Here is a 15055-nt window from a genome sequence, read left to right on the forward strand (position 1 = left end):
ACCAAACATCCGGAGAGATAAATTAACATCAAAAGGTGATATTGGCGGCTCACCAAGAATCCAACTGTCGATTGTTAAGGCCAAAAGTGATAATTTTAATGAGCTAACGCCATTAATTTTTATGACTTTCACGAATGCGTTAGTCATAAACGGTTTTTAATGGGAAATCGGGAGTTTGAAAGTCTTGCGGGAAAATTGGAGTGGTGCTAATGCAAATGTTAAGTTATAGGTCTAGTAACTAGTTCATGGTAAAAATAACCAAATATTTTAATATGTTTGTTATAATTAGTAGAAAAAGCTTGCTGAAAAATTGGCAGATCTTCTTCTAAATGTATCACATGGTAGAGGCATGTCAGGCAAGATGTGTTGTTAAATGAATAGCTCCACATCTCGGTTACTTGCGGCCATTTTGACATTTTGCGATATAAAATTTACGAAGAAACGTTTCGTTTTTTTTTATCCATTTTCTTTACATACACCACTGTGTATGTAAAGAAAATGGATAAAAAAAAACGAAACGTTTCTTATTATGTCATCATCATCATCATCCACACACACTTGTGTGGATGATGCCCTATACACGAAAAGAAAAAAATTGAAAATCACATAACACCTCCTCCTTTTTGAAAGTCGGTTAAAATTATAGCCTACTTATGTGTTATTCTGATCTATAAGAGAAGAGCTATAATATTATTGTAAAGTTTCATTAAAATCCATTCAGTAGTTTTTGCGTGAAAGAGTAACAAACATCCATACATACATCTAGACATCCAGATTCCAGACATCCATACATCCATACAATATACATATACACAACAATATACATAATACATAATACAAACTTTCGCCTTTATAAGTAGGATTTATCTGCAGAAAGAAATAATAATAATATTATATCGACCCTGGGTCACGTGGCAGGATGGATCTCCTAAATCACTTTTATACGCACTACATTTTATACAAAATGTCGACAATGAAGATAAGAACTCGAATTTTGGATGTGGGCGTCAAATATCTCCTCGGCCTTGGCACGATCATAAATATTATTAATGCGCTTACTTTTATTAAAATATCAGATTAAGATATAATATTTAATAAGAATAATGTAGCTCTCTGACATAAGATCCGATCTTGAGATTTGCCGCGAGACAAATAACATTTTAACTTAAAATATTACCACAGAATACATAATATTATGATATTACCAAGAATTAAAATATCTTCCTACCGTTTGTGCAGGTATAAGAATATTATACTTTATATAATTCGAATTATTGTTATTAACATAAAATTAACATAAGTACTTACTAAAATATTATGTCAATAAAAAATGCCTCTGATTAAATCGTTGATTTTCATAGATAACAAGAAATAAGGGAATATGAGTTCTATTCTAATTTTGAATTTTGTCTGTGTGCAGAGAGGCGCGAACAAAATGTCAAAGTTTTTTTTATGTCCTCGCAAAGAGGCTAGACGTGAACATTAGGAGCCGTTTTTACAGAAGGCTGTGCGGATTCCAGTAAGCCATTACTGTAGTCCCACATTAGGGCCATTCCTGGAACTTATTCCAGAGCGTCGTTGGGAGCGCGTGAGAATGTTTTAAAAGTTGCCACGAATTGGATTTGTATTTTTTTTTTAAGAAAAACATGTCAACAAGTTTCCCGTTAACTGCCTAGTAAAATAAACAATTGATTATTAAAAATATATCGATAATAATAATCTACTAAAGGTTCTCTAAACAACCGAAATAATTACTTCTAAATACATTTGGTACGGAAAATTTAACTTCGTCTCTTAATACAGTAACATAACTTTTGTTTCAAAAACATTTCATTAAGATAACCAAATTAGATCGTCCCAAAGCGAGAACGGAAATGTAATTTGGCTAACATTGGTCAACCATCAGGCGTGATTTGACAACGTGGTATTGATTTTAGCTGACGTGGATGCAGCCCACGCAATTACAAGAACACCCTCGTCGGTCCGACACCCGAATAGTACAAAACACTTTTAATTGTGGAACTCGTATCCAGTTATATAGACAATATGCAAAATGCGAGAATCCGGCATTGGAACGAAAATAAAAAAATGTAGAGTCAAATGCTTAAGAGGAGTCCACATCGCCGTTTTTTCATACAAACGTTGTCCTCTGTTTCGTCCCTGGATAATGCCGGTAGAGTTATGATTTTTTTCCTGAATATCTATGGCCACTATTAGCATGTCCCTATGTTTTCTTTTTTTTTTCATAATTTTATTATTAAAAAAGATAAGAACGTCCAAAAACCCAAAAAAATGGCCAGATTTTCCTCTGTGTTCAAACGCCCAGAAAACAAAACTGGCTAGAATATACAAAAAATAAATAAAACATAGGAACACAGTTCAAGCCTTGCTTTAATTCTTAATGAAAAAAGTACTTAAATCGGTTAAGTTTTAGAGAAGGAATCAGCGGACAACGATTAGAAGATTTTCTGTTCTTTTATTACAACATTTGTCGTATTGTCTCTATCGCGCTCTGCGGTGGGAGACTTGAGATTGGTGAGACAGTAATACATTTTCAAATACCTATTTTCAATTTCTCTCGCCCTGATGTATCCTCTTAATCATAGTGCTTACTGCTTACTACTGTAGATGTTACTGTATCTGCTTAATTTTTTGTCTTATAAGACTTTTTTTAAATGAACAATACTAGGCGATACTTGTAATCCAACTTAATTAAATATCGAATTGACTTTAAAAATGTAGTTTCGAAGACATAGACAAATAGGTATTAGGTATTTATTATATTGTTTTAATTTTTCGTTTCTGAATTCCTATAAGCATAGCATTCCTAATAAGTCTTGGTCAAGACGACTGCTACTAGTAGAAAAGTACCTAAAAATAATAATTTTTCATAGTCAGGGTTCCCTAGAACAACTTTTTTTTGATTACCATTAAGCTAATTTTTTGTTGACGAACAACATTTTTATCTACGAAAAAAATTGAAAGTGGTAGCAAGTTCGTCTTATCAAAATTAAGCTACTCACAAAAAATTAGCTTGATAGTAATAAAAAAAATTGTTCTAGGGAACCCTGACGCTTCGAAAATCAGCGCTGCAGCAGCAACTATTCAAAATGTGTTAAAATTTACAATTTCATGTTAACGTTGAAACAAAAAAGATATTTAGTGCTATACGTATTAACAAAAACTAAAGTCCGAGACTTAACAAGCGTGACTGTAAATTTTGCGGTGAATTAGAAGGACTGATTAACTTTTTTACGCGCGTTCTTAGAAGCTTAGAACTAAAACGTAGAGTTAGTTCGGACTATTAATATATATTCTGTGGCTAGCTTGTATAACTAATATATATTCTGTGGCTAGGCATAAACAACTTTTAAATAATTCCCGAATCATGATAATGATTTATTATTATTTATTTTCAAATCATTTATTATTCTTTTCACTAAACTCTTATTCCAATAAGCTACATTTTAGAAAAAAAAAGAAAAGTGGAAATCCGTTCAAATTGAATTGTAGTTATTGCGCGATTATGCATTACTTAAATTAGTAGCATTATAATAGCAGAGCTTTGTTTACACAGACTGAATTAATAAAGTATAACTGTACAAAATAGTAGAGATTGTAACGAAAATTTGTCGAAATGTAGTTAGCACAAGGGCAGAATTCATTGATTGTTAGATATTGAATCACGGCGGGATTTTGGCACATGCCTGCATGGAATATTCAACGTTGGTACAACACAATAGGGGTTGTATCGTCGTGGCGGGCGTTTGACCTTGCGAGCGTGTTTGGGGGTGGCGGGCAGACGCCAGAGGGTGGGTGCGTCGGATTACGTAATAGATATATTTATACCCCCGCCATTGCGCAGACTGCTGTCGTGTGCTTCTGGATATATTTTAGCGTTACATCCATCCATACTAATATGTAATATTATAAATGCGAAAGTGTGTATGTTTGCCTTCTATCTGTTATCGCTTCTCGCCCGAACCGCTGAACCGATTTACCTAAAATTTGTATGGTAATTTGGTATCCGGAAAGGATATAGGACGTACTCTTTTTCGGAAATATTTACGGTTCATCTTTTATCATCTTACTATCAGTAAAGCTTGCATTAAAATCGTTCTAGTTGTTATTCTTTCTTTTTTTCTTAAAATCTAATATTTTCTTTGATTTCTTCAATATTTTCCTTTTCCCGACATATTTTCTTTAATAATATTATTTAATCTTCGAAGTTCGAAATCAGCACATCAACTGGGAACAAGATAGGTAGTGGTGTCCTTATCACTAAAATTACGATAGTTATCTTCTGAAACGGCTGAGTAATCAAGACTTGTCTGACTGATAAACTGAAGGTCATCTTCTGTTATCAAAAATATCTTTAAGAACTTTGGTACACTCGCATTTTGCCCGTAATTTTTCTGAGTTTGTTTGGTAGAGTACACATAGTCCGTCGTGACCAATTTCTGGAGTTTTTTAACAAAACTCTATTTATTTAGTATAATTTACTTAATGATGTCGATTGGTTAACGCCGAAACTAAGTTGTTGTTGTTGTTGTTGTAAGCTGTTTTTGTTGTTGTTGTTGTTGCTAATAAACAAATTCCTGTCGAAAAAGCTAAGAAACCGCTACTTCTAGACAAAGTCCCTTTCGTTAAAAACGATGACGAAATTCGTTATCAAAATGTATGGGATTTGACATTAGTCTTCGCAAGCGAAATGTCATTTAGCGATGACTTATGTCAAACCGCATACTTTTTGTTAACGAATTTCGTCTTCGTTTTTAACGAAAGATACTTTGTCTAAGGGGCCAGGCCAGAAATTAATGTGATGTGAATACTGACAATAGTCTATTACAGAGAGCAATGATGATGTAATAGAATAACTAGGTACTTTATACACACTGATAAGCATTATCAGCTTATCACAGACATCCTTCAGACTACATAACAATATTTGTCTATTGTGACAATATTATGTTTTGTAAGTTGTACTTGTACCTAAGTATAAGATTTAGGTAGCAACAAGATTATCTAGGTTGCTAATACTATATTAGTCTTTAGACTTTAGAGTATTGAGAGCAACAAGAATATTACTATCTTGCTGACTGCGATTTTTATAAAATTTAACAAATCGCTAAATAAACAGTTACTAGCTATTTGACCGAGCTTTGCTCGGTATTCGATAAAACACGAATAAAATGACATTTTCTAAAAATGATTCCTAGCTAGATCGATTTATTGCCCCCGAAAGCTTTATATACTAAATTTCATGAAAATCGTTAGAGGCGATTCCGAGATTCCAATTATTATAAATAAATATATATGTATACAAGAATTGCTCGTTTAAAGATATAAGATTCAGTAATGTGATTCGCTTACGTGAAAATTCGTTCACGTGGCTGAGCTATCCTAGGTCGTTTCCCAGGACTGAAATTATTTTCATAGGAAATTTCACCAAAAACGGCTCAGCGTAACGCTTGCGTGAAAAGGCAACTGTCAGATAGTAGACATATAAATTGTTACGTCTACTGTAGACGTAACAATTTTTTTAATACTTATAAAAATATTCTTGATTGTAACAATCAAGAATATTTTTATATTAAAAAATCATACTTATTCTGTATCCTAGATTCTTATTCCTTATTCCAACAAAAGCAAATTGAACAATTATTGCTTAATTTTAGGCTCTGAAATCTGTATTCACATATACAGATTTCAGAGCCTAAAATTAAGCAATAATTGTTCAATTTGCATTACCAGCATAATATCATTAATTTATCAATTTAAAATGGGTAATTCCAACTAAATATTAAATTTAACATCAGTAGAAAATAGTCATATGTGGAAGAAAAATTCTACCAAATTGCAAAAAAAAATACCATGATGCTGACAACCCTAATGTTTGTTTTGATTATATTTAATTATTTAAAACTACCGACGTTAAACTTACACCTGATGATGATTTATTTCGAAACCGGTCGTGTAATTTGTTAAAAAATTTAATAATATCGTAATATAGTGTAAAAAGTGCAAGAAATATTGTGTTTTATTAGTGTTCAATATGAATTTCCACCAAGAACCGACAGTACAATCAATTACATATAAAAGCAAATTGTCTCCAAAGACTCCTACGTCTGTTTTCAGAGGCTGTATTAGCATCTTCTATTTCGATATGTAGCATATTAAATGCCCAAGCTCAGCGGGGCTAAAATGGTAACATTTAGCAATTCCTCTCAATCAATTCAGCAAATGAATTGTGAAAACTGTCAAACTGACAAATGTCAAATCAGTACGAATTACTAGACATGAATTGCCAGCAGAGTTGCATTTTGCGATTTTAAAAAAATGAATCATAAATTATGATTCATATCATGATTCTCCAAAGCGACCATTTTAGCCCCGCTGCTCTCCAATATACCTTAAACTTCAAACTCTATTGCCCCTTTAGATTAGCAAAATGGTTCCTTCAGTGCACATTACTCTGAATATAACACGAAAGTGCGTCTGGCCGGTATAATTAGCCACTATAGGCAATAATAGTGTACTTACAGGGTAATAACGACTACAGCAGCGCTCACTATCTACTGCTGGCGCCAGCGAATCGCATGAAATCTGCCGTCAATTATAATATGGCCTCTGATTTCTAAACTGATAGTTTAGAAATCAGAGGCCATATAACCGGCTAAACAATTTTGAATAAATGTCTAGACTCTAGGTGTTATTGAGACGTTTGCAAAATGCATATTACGATTAATGTCATTTGAATTTGGAAATCTTGCTGCAGAAGTTTCCCAAAAATTGCTTTTAAAAATAATATTAAAACACCCTTAGCATCAGTATAGCATAAATTACATTGTGTAAAATGTATTACTATACAAACATTTTACACAATGTTTTGTCCTTGTCTGATACGGTAGAAAGTAGCTTTACAAAAGTTGTATCTAAGTTAACTATAACGTGCGTACGGTACATATTTAAGTATAGAGAGTAAAGACGCCATACAGATATTTTTCATTAGTAATATTAGTTATATCTACTTCTTTATTACAGCGCTTTACTTTATAGAATTAGCCCCATAAGTCAAAACTCTTCTCTAAACGAAAACCCAACAAAGTTTTCCACAGAATCCTTACTCCGCGAATAAACCGGTGTTATTTATGTAATAGTAAACTCTAAACAATGTCTAGGCGTAAATCGTAATTACTCGTCTGGCTGCCATTTTAGTGTTTGTTGTAGTCTATCAAAACACACGCCTTCATTGATTCGTGACGGTAGGGTTAGCAACTCCGAGAAAAATTACTTTTTCGATCTTTAATGGACAAGAAAATCTTTAAAAAATTATTTTCTTTTTGTATCGCTATACTTATATTTTAATTCCATCGAGCCAGCTCGATGCGAGCCTTCGAGCTGTGAGATTTGCGGGCCTCACAGTAATTATTACTCGATTTGGAGTAAAACTATCGAGCAAAACCGCATGTGAGTACTTAGCATTAGAAGTTATAATAGTTATATCGCATTGTTAATTGATGCATGTATATTGTACATACTCAATGATGTCTATGATCGATAACCAATATGATTGCGAAGCTGACTATAATATTATGCATAATCGATGTTCGTCGTACCTAGAAGGCCCTCTACAGTCTACACGTTCGAAATCGCTTGCTCAAGAGTCGATGTAGAGAGAAAAAATGCGATCTTAGGGTCAAAACACACAGCAACGCTACGCGTAGATGCGTTTCTAAATTTGTACTGAATTGACAGATTTCAAAAGCGTGGACGTCTTGCAAATCTGTCAAATCCATACAAATTTAGAAATAATCTACACGTCGCGTTGCGGTCTGATATCCCTTATCAATCGATATAATATTATACACGATAAATCTCCATTAATCTGGCGTCAATCTGTGATTGACGTCAGATTGATGGTAATAAAAACTACATAATATTAAAAAAATGATCAGTCCATGACTCCGTGGGTTAGACGATCAGTTTTCCGTCAATCTTTACCAGATTGATGAGAAACTGATCGTGTAACCTACGTCATAAGATAACTTTTCTTTTTGACAACCCTACGCACATCCTACGTCCAGTAGCTGATCTTGTCTGGGAGTCAATTGATCCAGACTATTTATAAACCACCGCATTGCCTTTGTTGTTGTCTATGCCCATTATCTATTAAACACAAATATTTGTCCATTAGCACACCACTGCGTAAACTGCTAAAGACACTGGTGCTAACGAAACTAGACACAAAAATTCTTAGTATTATGTGACTTGCGTCGTAGTTGGGGCCGTTTAATAGCCAAATACCAATTTGTGCGTGACCGATTTAAAACGTGGAGGTTTTGGAACACTAAAGAAAATTCCACTTACATTTTCTACACCTCTCAAAATATTGACTTCTTCCAGGACAAATTTTGCAAATTCCTCGGAATACTTTATTTAAATTAATTTAGCAGAGTGGTGAAACTCACCTGGCTAGAATGTTGATATAAAAATAAAACGATTCATCCTATTACATCTCTCCCCTTGATGAAACGTCTAAATAAAATTTCGTCGGGTTTAATTTAAAAAATTGCATACTCCTGTAACGTTACTCTCGTTTGCCTCCGTGAAGTTAATTTAAGTTAATTCAGCTCAAAAAGTAGTATGAAATTCGTGAAAAATACAGGAGCGAGCTCTGGTTAATTTTGCCTGTTTTGCGCAGTTTGCGCATAGCTGACATAGTAAAAGGAGGGGAAGTAAGTTATCTTCGTACAAAGGCACCGCGCGCAGCTTGTATGTGTGCGCCATAGTATCAATGCGTCGCCACGTACGGCACACAACAAAATCTCGGCCAGTTTTACTAGGCTGGTACAGCTGATGCTGATGATATTATGATTTTATCAATGAAATTATGTACTTACTTAATTTGTAAAACCCCAAAATGATAACGAATTTACGGAAATACAGTGTATATAACTATGAAAATTAATCTCCATTGAATTTAAATCACTCTGAACCATGATATAAGCAAATATATTTTTTTTAATTGGAAAACATGTTGGAATACTTCCTAACACAGTAGGTACTTATGTCTAATAAATAATAATATTATGATCACTAATCAGTCATCATACATAGGAAATATTTAGTACCTAATCTGTGCTGAATTGTCTAGTAGCAACAAAATCAGTTTTAATTTTGATCGTAATGATACAATTTTCCATGAAATAAAATAAAAATAACTAAGTAGCAATCAAGTAGGTACAGCAAAGTAAAACTACAAGCGAAGTAAAGCCCGCGCTGACGTCTGCGGCGGCCATCTTTGGTTTCCCAGTGACGTCAGAGCTTAAGCGATGGGAAATAGTGTTATCGATAAAATCCGGGATCGGCCCCGGTGTTATGTGTTGCAGCCTGCAGGTATTCAGTTTATTATAACATAAATCATGTGAACATAAGGGCGAATTCTTCATAATTATTATAATCATTTATTTGCAGAAAGAACACAACAGCTATTAAAATTCGATGATGAATTTATTATAAAGTGTTATAATAAATTCATGAACGGAATGCCGAAGTTACAGCTAAAAAAATTTAGTCAAAATATATGGCATCGCACTTTATCAGCGTAATAATATTCTTTTTTTTTATTATTAAATAAGGGGGCAAACGAGCAAATGGGTCACCTGATGGTAAGCAACTACCGTCGCCTATGGACACTCGCAACATCAGAAGAGCTGAAGGTGCGTTGCTCTTTATTTACACATACACACCCTAAAGTATGTATTATTACTTCGTTCTGTTACACCCTTAACAGCATTTTATCAGTCTTTTTGCTTCAAATATGATAGTGAGTAGACTGAAATGATAACATTAGCATTTAGCTGATACAGACTTAAACACAGAAATAATAATTACATTTTTTGGACTATTATTTATTCGTTTATTATCATTTCTGTAATCAATATTAATCGCATGTCACTTTCCGGTTGTTCAATAGGTATAAAAATATTTGTTATTTTGGATAAGTTTTTCCTTGTTGTTAAGTCTGTGGTCGCGTCTGGTTTTTTAAACTATGTGATTAACTAAGCAGTACCTAACATAAAGTTATCTGTAACGGGAATGTTGGATGATGGTAGCAACTGGAAAATCAATAAAAATGTATCCATACAATTTATAGTTTGAGCGAAAAGCTTTGCAATTATATTTAGAATAGCTGCACCCTTTCCGCCCCGGCCGGGTTTAAAATCGATGAAATATCTCCATCCATTGAATCTGCGATGCACGATATCGGTGCTCTATAGTTTTATAGGTTGTGATAATATTTTCAGATAGCTGCTATGTGCAAAGATGCTTTTGTGTGCTATCACGAGCTAAGAACCATGGTTGGTTCCAATTTTTCTGTGATTTTTGGTAGTTTTTACCTTTACATTACAATTAACCGGGCTTTAATGCTTATAATTTATCTTTTTGTAATCCTGCAAGGTGAAAGACACGACAGTTGACGAAATAGTTCAGTTAGTTTGTTTAGTACATATTTTAATCAATCAGACGATAAAATATGTTAGTCTTGTTTTTGATATACTTGATAATACTTAATTACAATATTGATTAGGTATGAAAATAGTAATTATCTATCACAAAAGAGCAGTAATTATTTTTTTCTTAATTTAAATATTTTATCTACTGCTAATAAGGTAAAATGTACAAAACCATTAGTAGGGCTTGGCTTTGATTCTCATAAGTCATAACTCATAACATAATATTACATTACGTTCCTTATTAACCTAGTGAGAAAAAATAATAACAGTGTAACCTGCACATTACTTGGTTACATTGTAATTCAGCTCGCATCGCTAGCGCGGGACAGGGTGAGGCCGCGTCTGGGGGTCGTCTGCGGCCCGGCGACCTACTTTTGGACCCCCACGGCTGGGGAGTTGGGGCCCCCCACCTCCCGGAGGTCACGCGTGCACCGGGGGGTTACGTAACCGATTAGGGCCAGACGCATTACGCTTTTTTATTTCAATTTCGCATTCGCCGACTTGTAAACATGATTCATTTGACGCGGCGGCAAATTAAAAGCTGCAAATGGATGTTTGGCTTTCTGGTGGGCTTTTAATTCGTAATTGAATCATAACAAAATATGTTTTCATTTTTAGTGAATGCTAATTTGATTTTGTAAAAATATTCTTTGAACCTTGTGGTTTGACCGTTTGACCAAGAACTACCTTTGGACGAAAATAGGATTTTTTGTTTGCCCAAAGTCCTTGTAAACCTAGGATAACCTAGGCACAGTAATTTTGCTAAGAGATATCATATCGACTTCGATTTAAGATATTAATGTAATAAATAATAAAACATTGCATCGAATCGAACATGTCTGAAGAGTCTAGTGTTGTAACTTGTAAAGATGTTTTATCGATAAGGTTTTAATTGCGTTATTTAACAAGTGACGACCAATGTTTATTAAAATTGCTAATGAAAATTCTAAAATGACGAATAACAGGATTAAGAAAGGTAACATCGAATGAGTTTACTGTGACTAAAACAAGCATTTTCTCAATTTCAGGCGGTGGAGACGGTGGTATGCAAGCCGGAGCCACCGGAGTCCCCTCCTAAGAAGTCCCGGGGTGACGACTACGGGTATCCCCTGTACCTGGACCCGTACGTGCACCTGCGGTACCGAGCCTTCCGGCCCTGGGGCAAGGAGCCGGCGCTGCAGCACCCCGAGCGTGTGGTCCGCGTGGCCGACTGCACCCGCCTCGAGCCCGACTTCCAGCCCAACGTGGCGCTCAAGCCCCGCACCCCCCCGGCCGATGACGTCACCTCCTCCACCTCCCCCCCGCCCGACTCCGAGCTCGCCGCGCGCCTGCTCGACGCCGAGGCGCGCCTCAGCGAGCGCGAGCGGCGCCTCGACGAGCGGGAAGCAGAGCTCGCCCGCCGCGAGGCACGACTCGAGGAGCGGGAGAGGGAGATAGAACGACGCGAGCGAGCGGGCGAGAGCGAGACGGAAGTCAAGCCGGACCCCAGCGAGCCGTGTTGACCGACGGGGGTCATCGTGAGGCTCCGCTTCTAGTGTTGTGTTGTGACGAACGCTCGTGCGTCGAGTACAAAGTGACCCCGAAGTTAGTGATGTGTACGTAGCGCCGAGTCCGACTCGGCGTCCCAGGACTAGTGCCGAGCTGCCGACCTAACCAAGGCATTTAGAATAATTTTAAATCGTAAACAGTATTTAATTAATTTAATTCGAGTTTCTGAGCCTAATTTTGAATACTATATTTATTAACTATACTTACTTTTAACTCGAGTTTTTAAACCACTCGTTGCAAGCGATGTAATTTTTTTATAAATCTTCACTATGAAGCTTCGAAGTTCGAAGTAGACGTAGACTTTTCTCAGAGAATAGGTCGCTCTTGAAGTAATATTCCGAATGTCTGTTATATTGTGCCGCTGTATTTTTTATTTGTTTACACGTTTTTCCAGCGTTACAGTAGCTGGCATGTCGAAACTGTCAAGCACACTCGTTAGCAGTGTACGTAGCAATTACTATCACGTGAGATGGTAACATTATCTTTTTATTCAATGCCTTGATTGGAACGACAGTTTCCCGAGTACGACATAATATTCAAATTGTTTTTTAAATGTGGAAATCGATGTACATATACGTATCTAAAAAGTACAGTTTTAATGATTTTTCTATTTAATATACAGTTTTTCATGTAGTCTTTTTTGAATGTGTGCCATTCTGAAGGTACTCCCGTTACCTTTCCATGTAACCTCATCTATGCTTTTTCAATAATACTCACGTAATATAATATAATAGATTTAAAATACAACAATAAGCATAATTTATACAGGGTTATTTTTAAGGTTTATCTTTATCTACCACAGTATTCGTCTGTCTTTGTTACCAATACAATAAACCGATGTTAAGTTTTTTATCTGTACAATTATACAAAATAAAATCGGCACTGGCTAGCCAGTTTCATTGATTGAACTTGGCTTGACACGCTGCCGCGCGTCTAGATCGCTCCTCGGTGATCCTGTTTAAACATAACTCTGTATAAACTCGAGAAGCAATTTTCTGGAATGGTTGTAAAAAAAATCTGTGTACCTAAATATAAATCCTTGTTAACTTCCAGTAATCTTCTACAATATTTTGTATTGTTAGTACCGATTATCTCTGTTATGTTTCAACACACCAGTTGGATTTTCTGAGTGTATAAAGTTTGTAATTCAGCGGCCTAAATTCAATTGAATTGACACATAATGAAATCAAAGTTTACAAAATATAAAGGGCTAACATCCCGTGTTCTACCTCATTGTAAATAAATTTATATTTGGCTAAATTAATAAGAAATGTAAGTTTTTTTAAGACTACTTATTAATTTCGAGCATGTACTTTGGAGCAATAATTTGATTATTATAACGGTGTGAATTATCACTGCCTGTCTATAATAGAACTTTTCTGTCTGTTAGACTATACAATTACTTACATTTTTAATAATATTTTAAGAGTAATCGGTTGTATATACGTACCGTCTGGCATAATGACAGTAGTACCTATGTCTCGTTCTTATCATCACAATTTAAAAATATCTTACGTCATTTGTAATGAACTAGTGATGTACCTTTAGCATTTTTTATAAAGTCGATATTTTTCATAGTTATTGCCAGTGTGCATTTTTGGCGACTGAACTATCTTCTTCGTAACTAAAGTTATGATTACGCAATTTGTGATTTAGCTGATTAGATGCTTTATTTTAAACGTCTTTGTGATGTAACGGTTTTTTTAATAATTTAATCCCCGGTTCGTGAAACTTAATATATCGATTCTCGATATTTTCGTGTTATACATATAAGTGGAGTAGTGAAGGGGAATTCTTGTAAAGAATGTAGTTAGTTAACAAAATTAGTTGAGATTTATCGAATAGAATATTCGATTTTTTCTGGCAACCGAGAGCCAGTTCTACCCGCGCTGAGGAAACGATATTATGAAAACGTGAAATTAGATTTCACACACTGAAGTGACTTGTAACATTTGGCAAAGCTCAAACATGTTTAGATTCTTAATGTTTTTTCTTTTAATATTTTATTCCTTTGAGAGTGCTATGTTATGTTGTAGCTAGTTTTATGAAGTATTTCAGTTAGGTAAGGTCGTATCTCTAGTCAGAGACTTTTGAGAAAAAATTACCATTTTAATATATTCAAATAGGTACTGCAGGCAAGTGAAATAACTTATTTTAAACAATAGAAATAATCGTAATCGAGCTGTATGTCAGTATGTGGTATGTATAATAAGTTGTATAATATTATAATGAAACTTTTCTGTCAGTACCACTGTTGGTTATATTGTATTTTGGTGCTATAATACTTTTGGCTTGGCTAACGTAGACTTTAATTATTGTAAATAAAATAATTTAATATTTATTGGCAACAGTTCAGTCTGATCCTTTTGTGAAACTATTTTTGTTATTTTTAATGATTATTGGGCTAAGCCGTCTCTCACTTTACGATTGTTATCCTCCTTTTTACTTGTGGTTTGTTTTAGTTTTTTGATAAAAAAACTTATTTACCTACTGTTGGTTTCACTGAAGTTGGTATCTATCGGAGTAGTAATTAAATTATAAATATTTTATGGGATTGGTGATTTAAAATATGTTACGTTCATTCAATACATTATTACGTTTTGTGTACAGTTCTATGCTAGGCCTCTAGGTCTCTCATAAGCGTGGCTTGAATTCTTAAGTTACTTATATATTACATTTAATCGATGGAAAAGTTTCAAAGTCTCTCACTGTCTGCTAATCAAAATTGTAAAAGTTTAAAACGGTGCTAATTTTTAACCCGGAGTATGATTTTAAAGTGCTTTTATAAAAAAGGTTTAACCTGCTAACAAAATTGTATTTGGTATTTGTTTTCCTAGTTATAAAATATTCGAAAAAAGAGACAGTGAGAGTAAAAATGTAAATATTATCTATTTTATAATATGGTATGAATATGAGCGATTGTAAGGCTGTTTTTAAACCCTAAAGCACGAGTAAGTGCAGAAAATACTTGTCTATTACTATCACCA

General features: G+C 34.6%; 1 protein-coding gene across 1 annotated transcript in view; it reads left to right on the plus strand.

Moving 5' to 3' along the window:
• Window positions 1–15055, plus strand: part of LOC121735527 (ski oncogene) — a 59631-nt gene extending 44576 nt beyond the window's left edge. The window contains exon 2 of the mRNA XM_042126367.1: window positions 11549–15055. Within this exon, the coding sequence (XP_041982301.1) occupies window positions 11549–12022 (474 nt within the window). The 3' untranslated portion in view covers window positions 12023–15055. The remainder of the gene's footprint in view (window positions 1–11548) is intronic.

Source organism: Aricia agestis, chromosome 17, assembly GCF_905147365.1.
Source record: "Aricia agestis chromosome 17, ilAriAges1.1, whole genome shotgun sequence".
In the NCBI taxonomy this organism is placed as follows: Eukaryota; Metazoa; Arthropoda; class Insecta; order Lepidoptera; family Lycaenidae; genus Aricia; species Aricia agestis.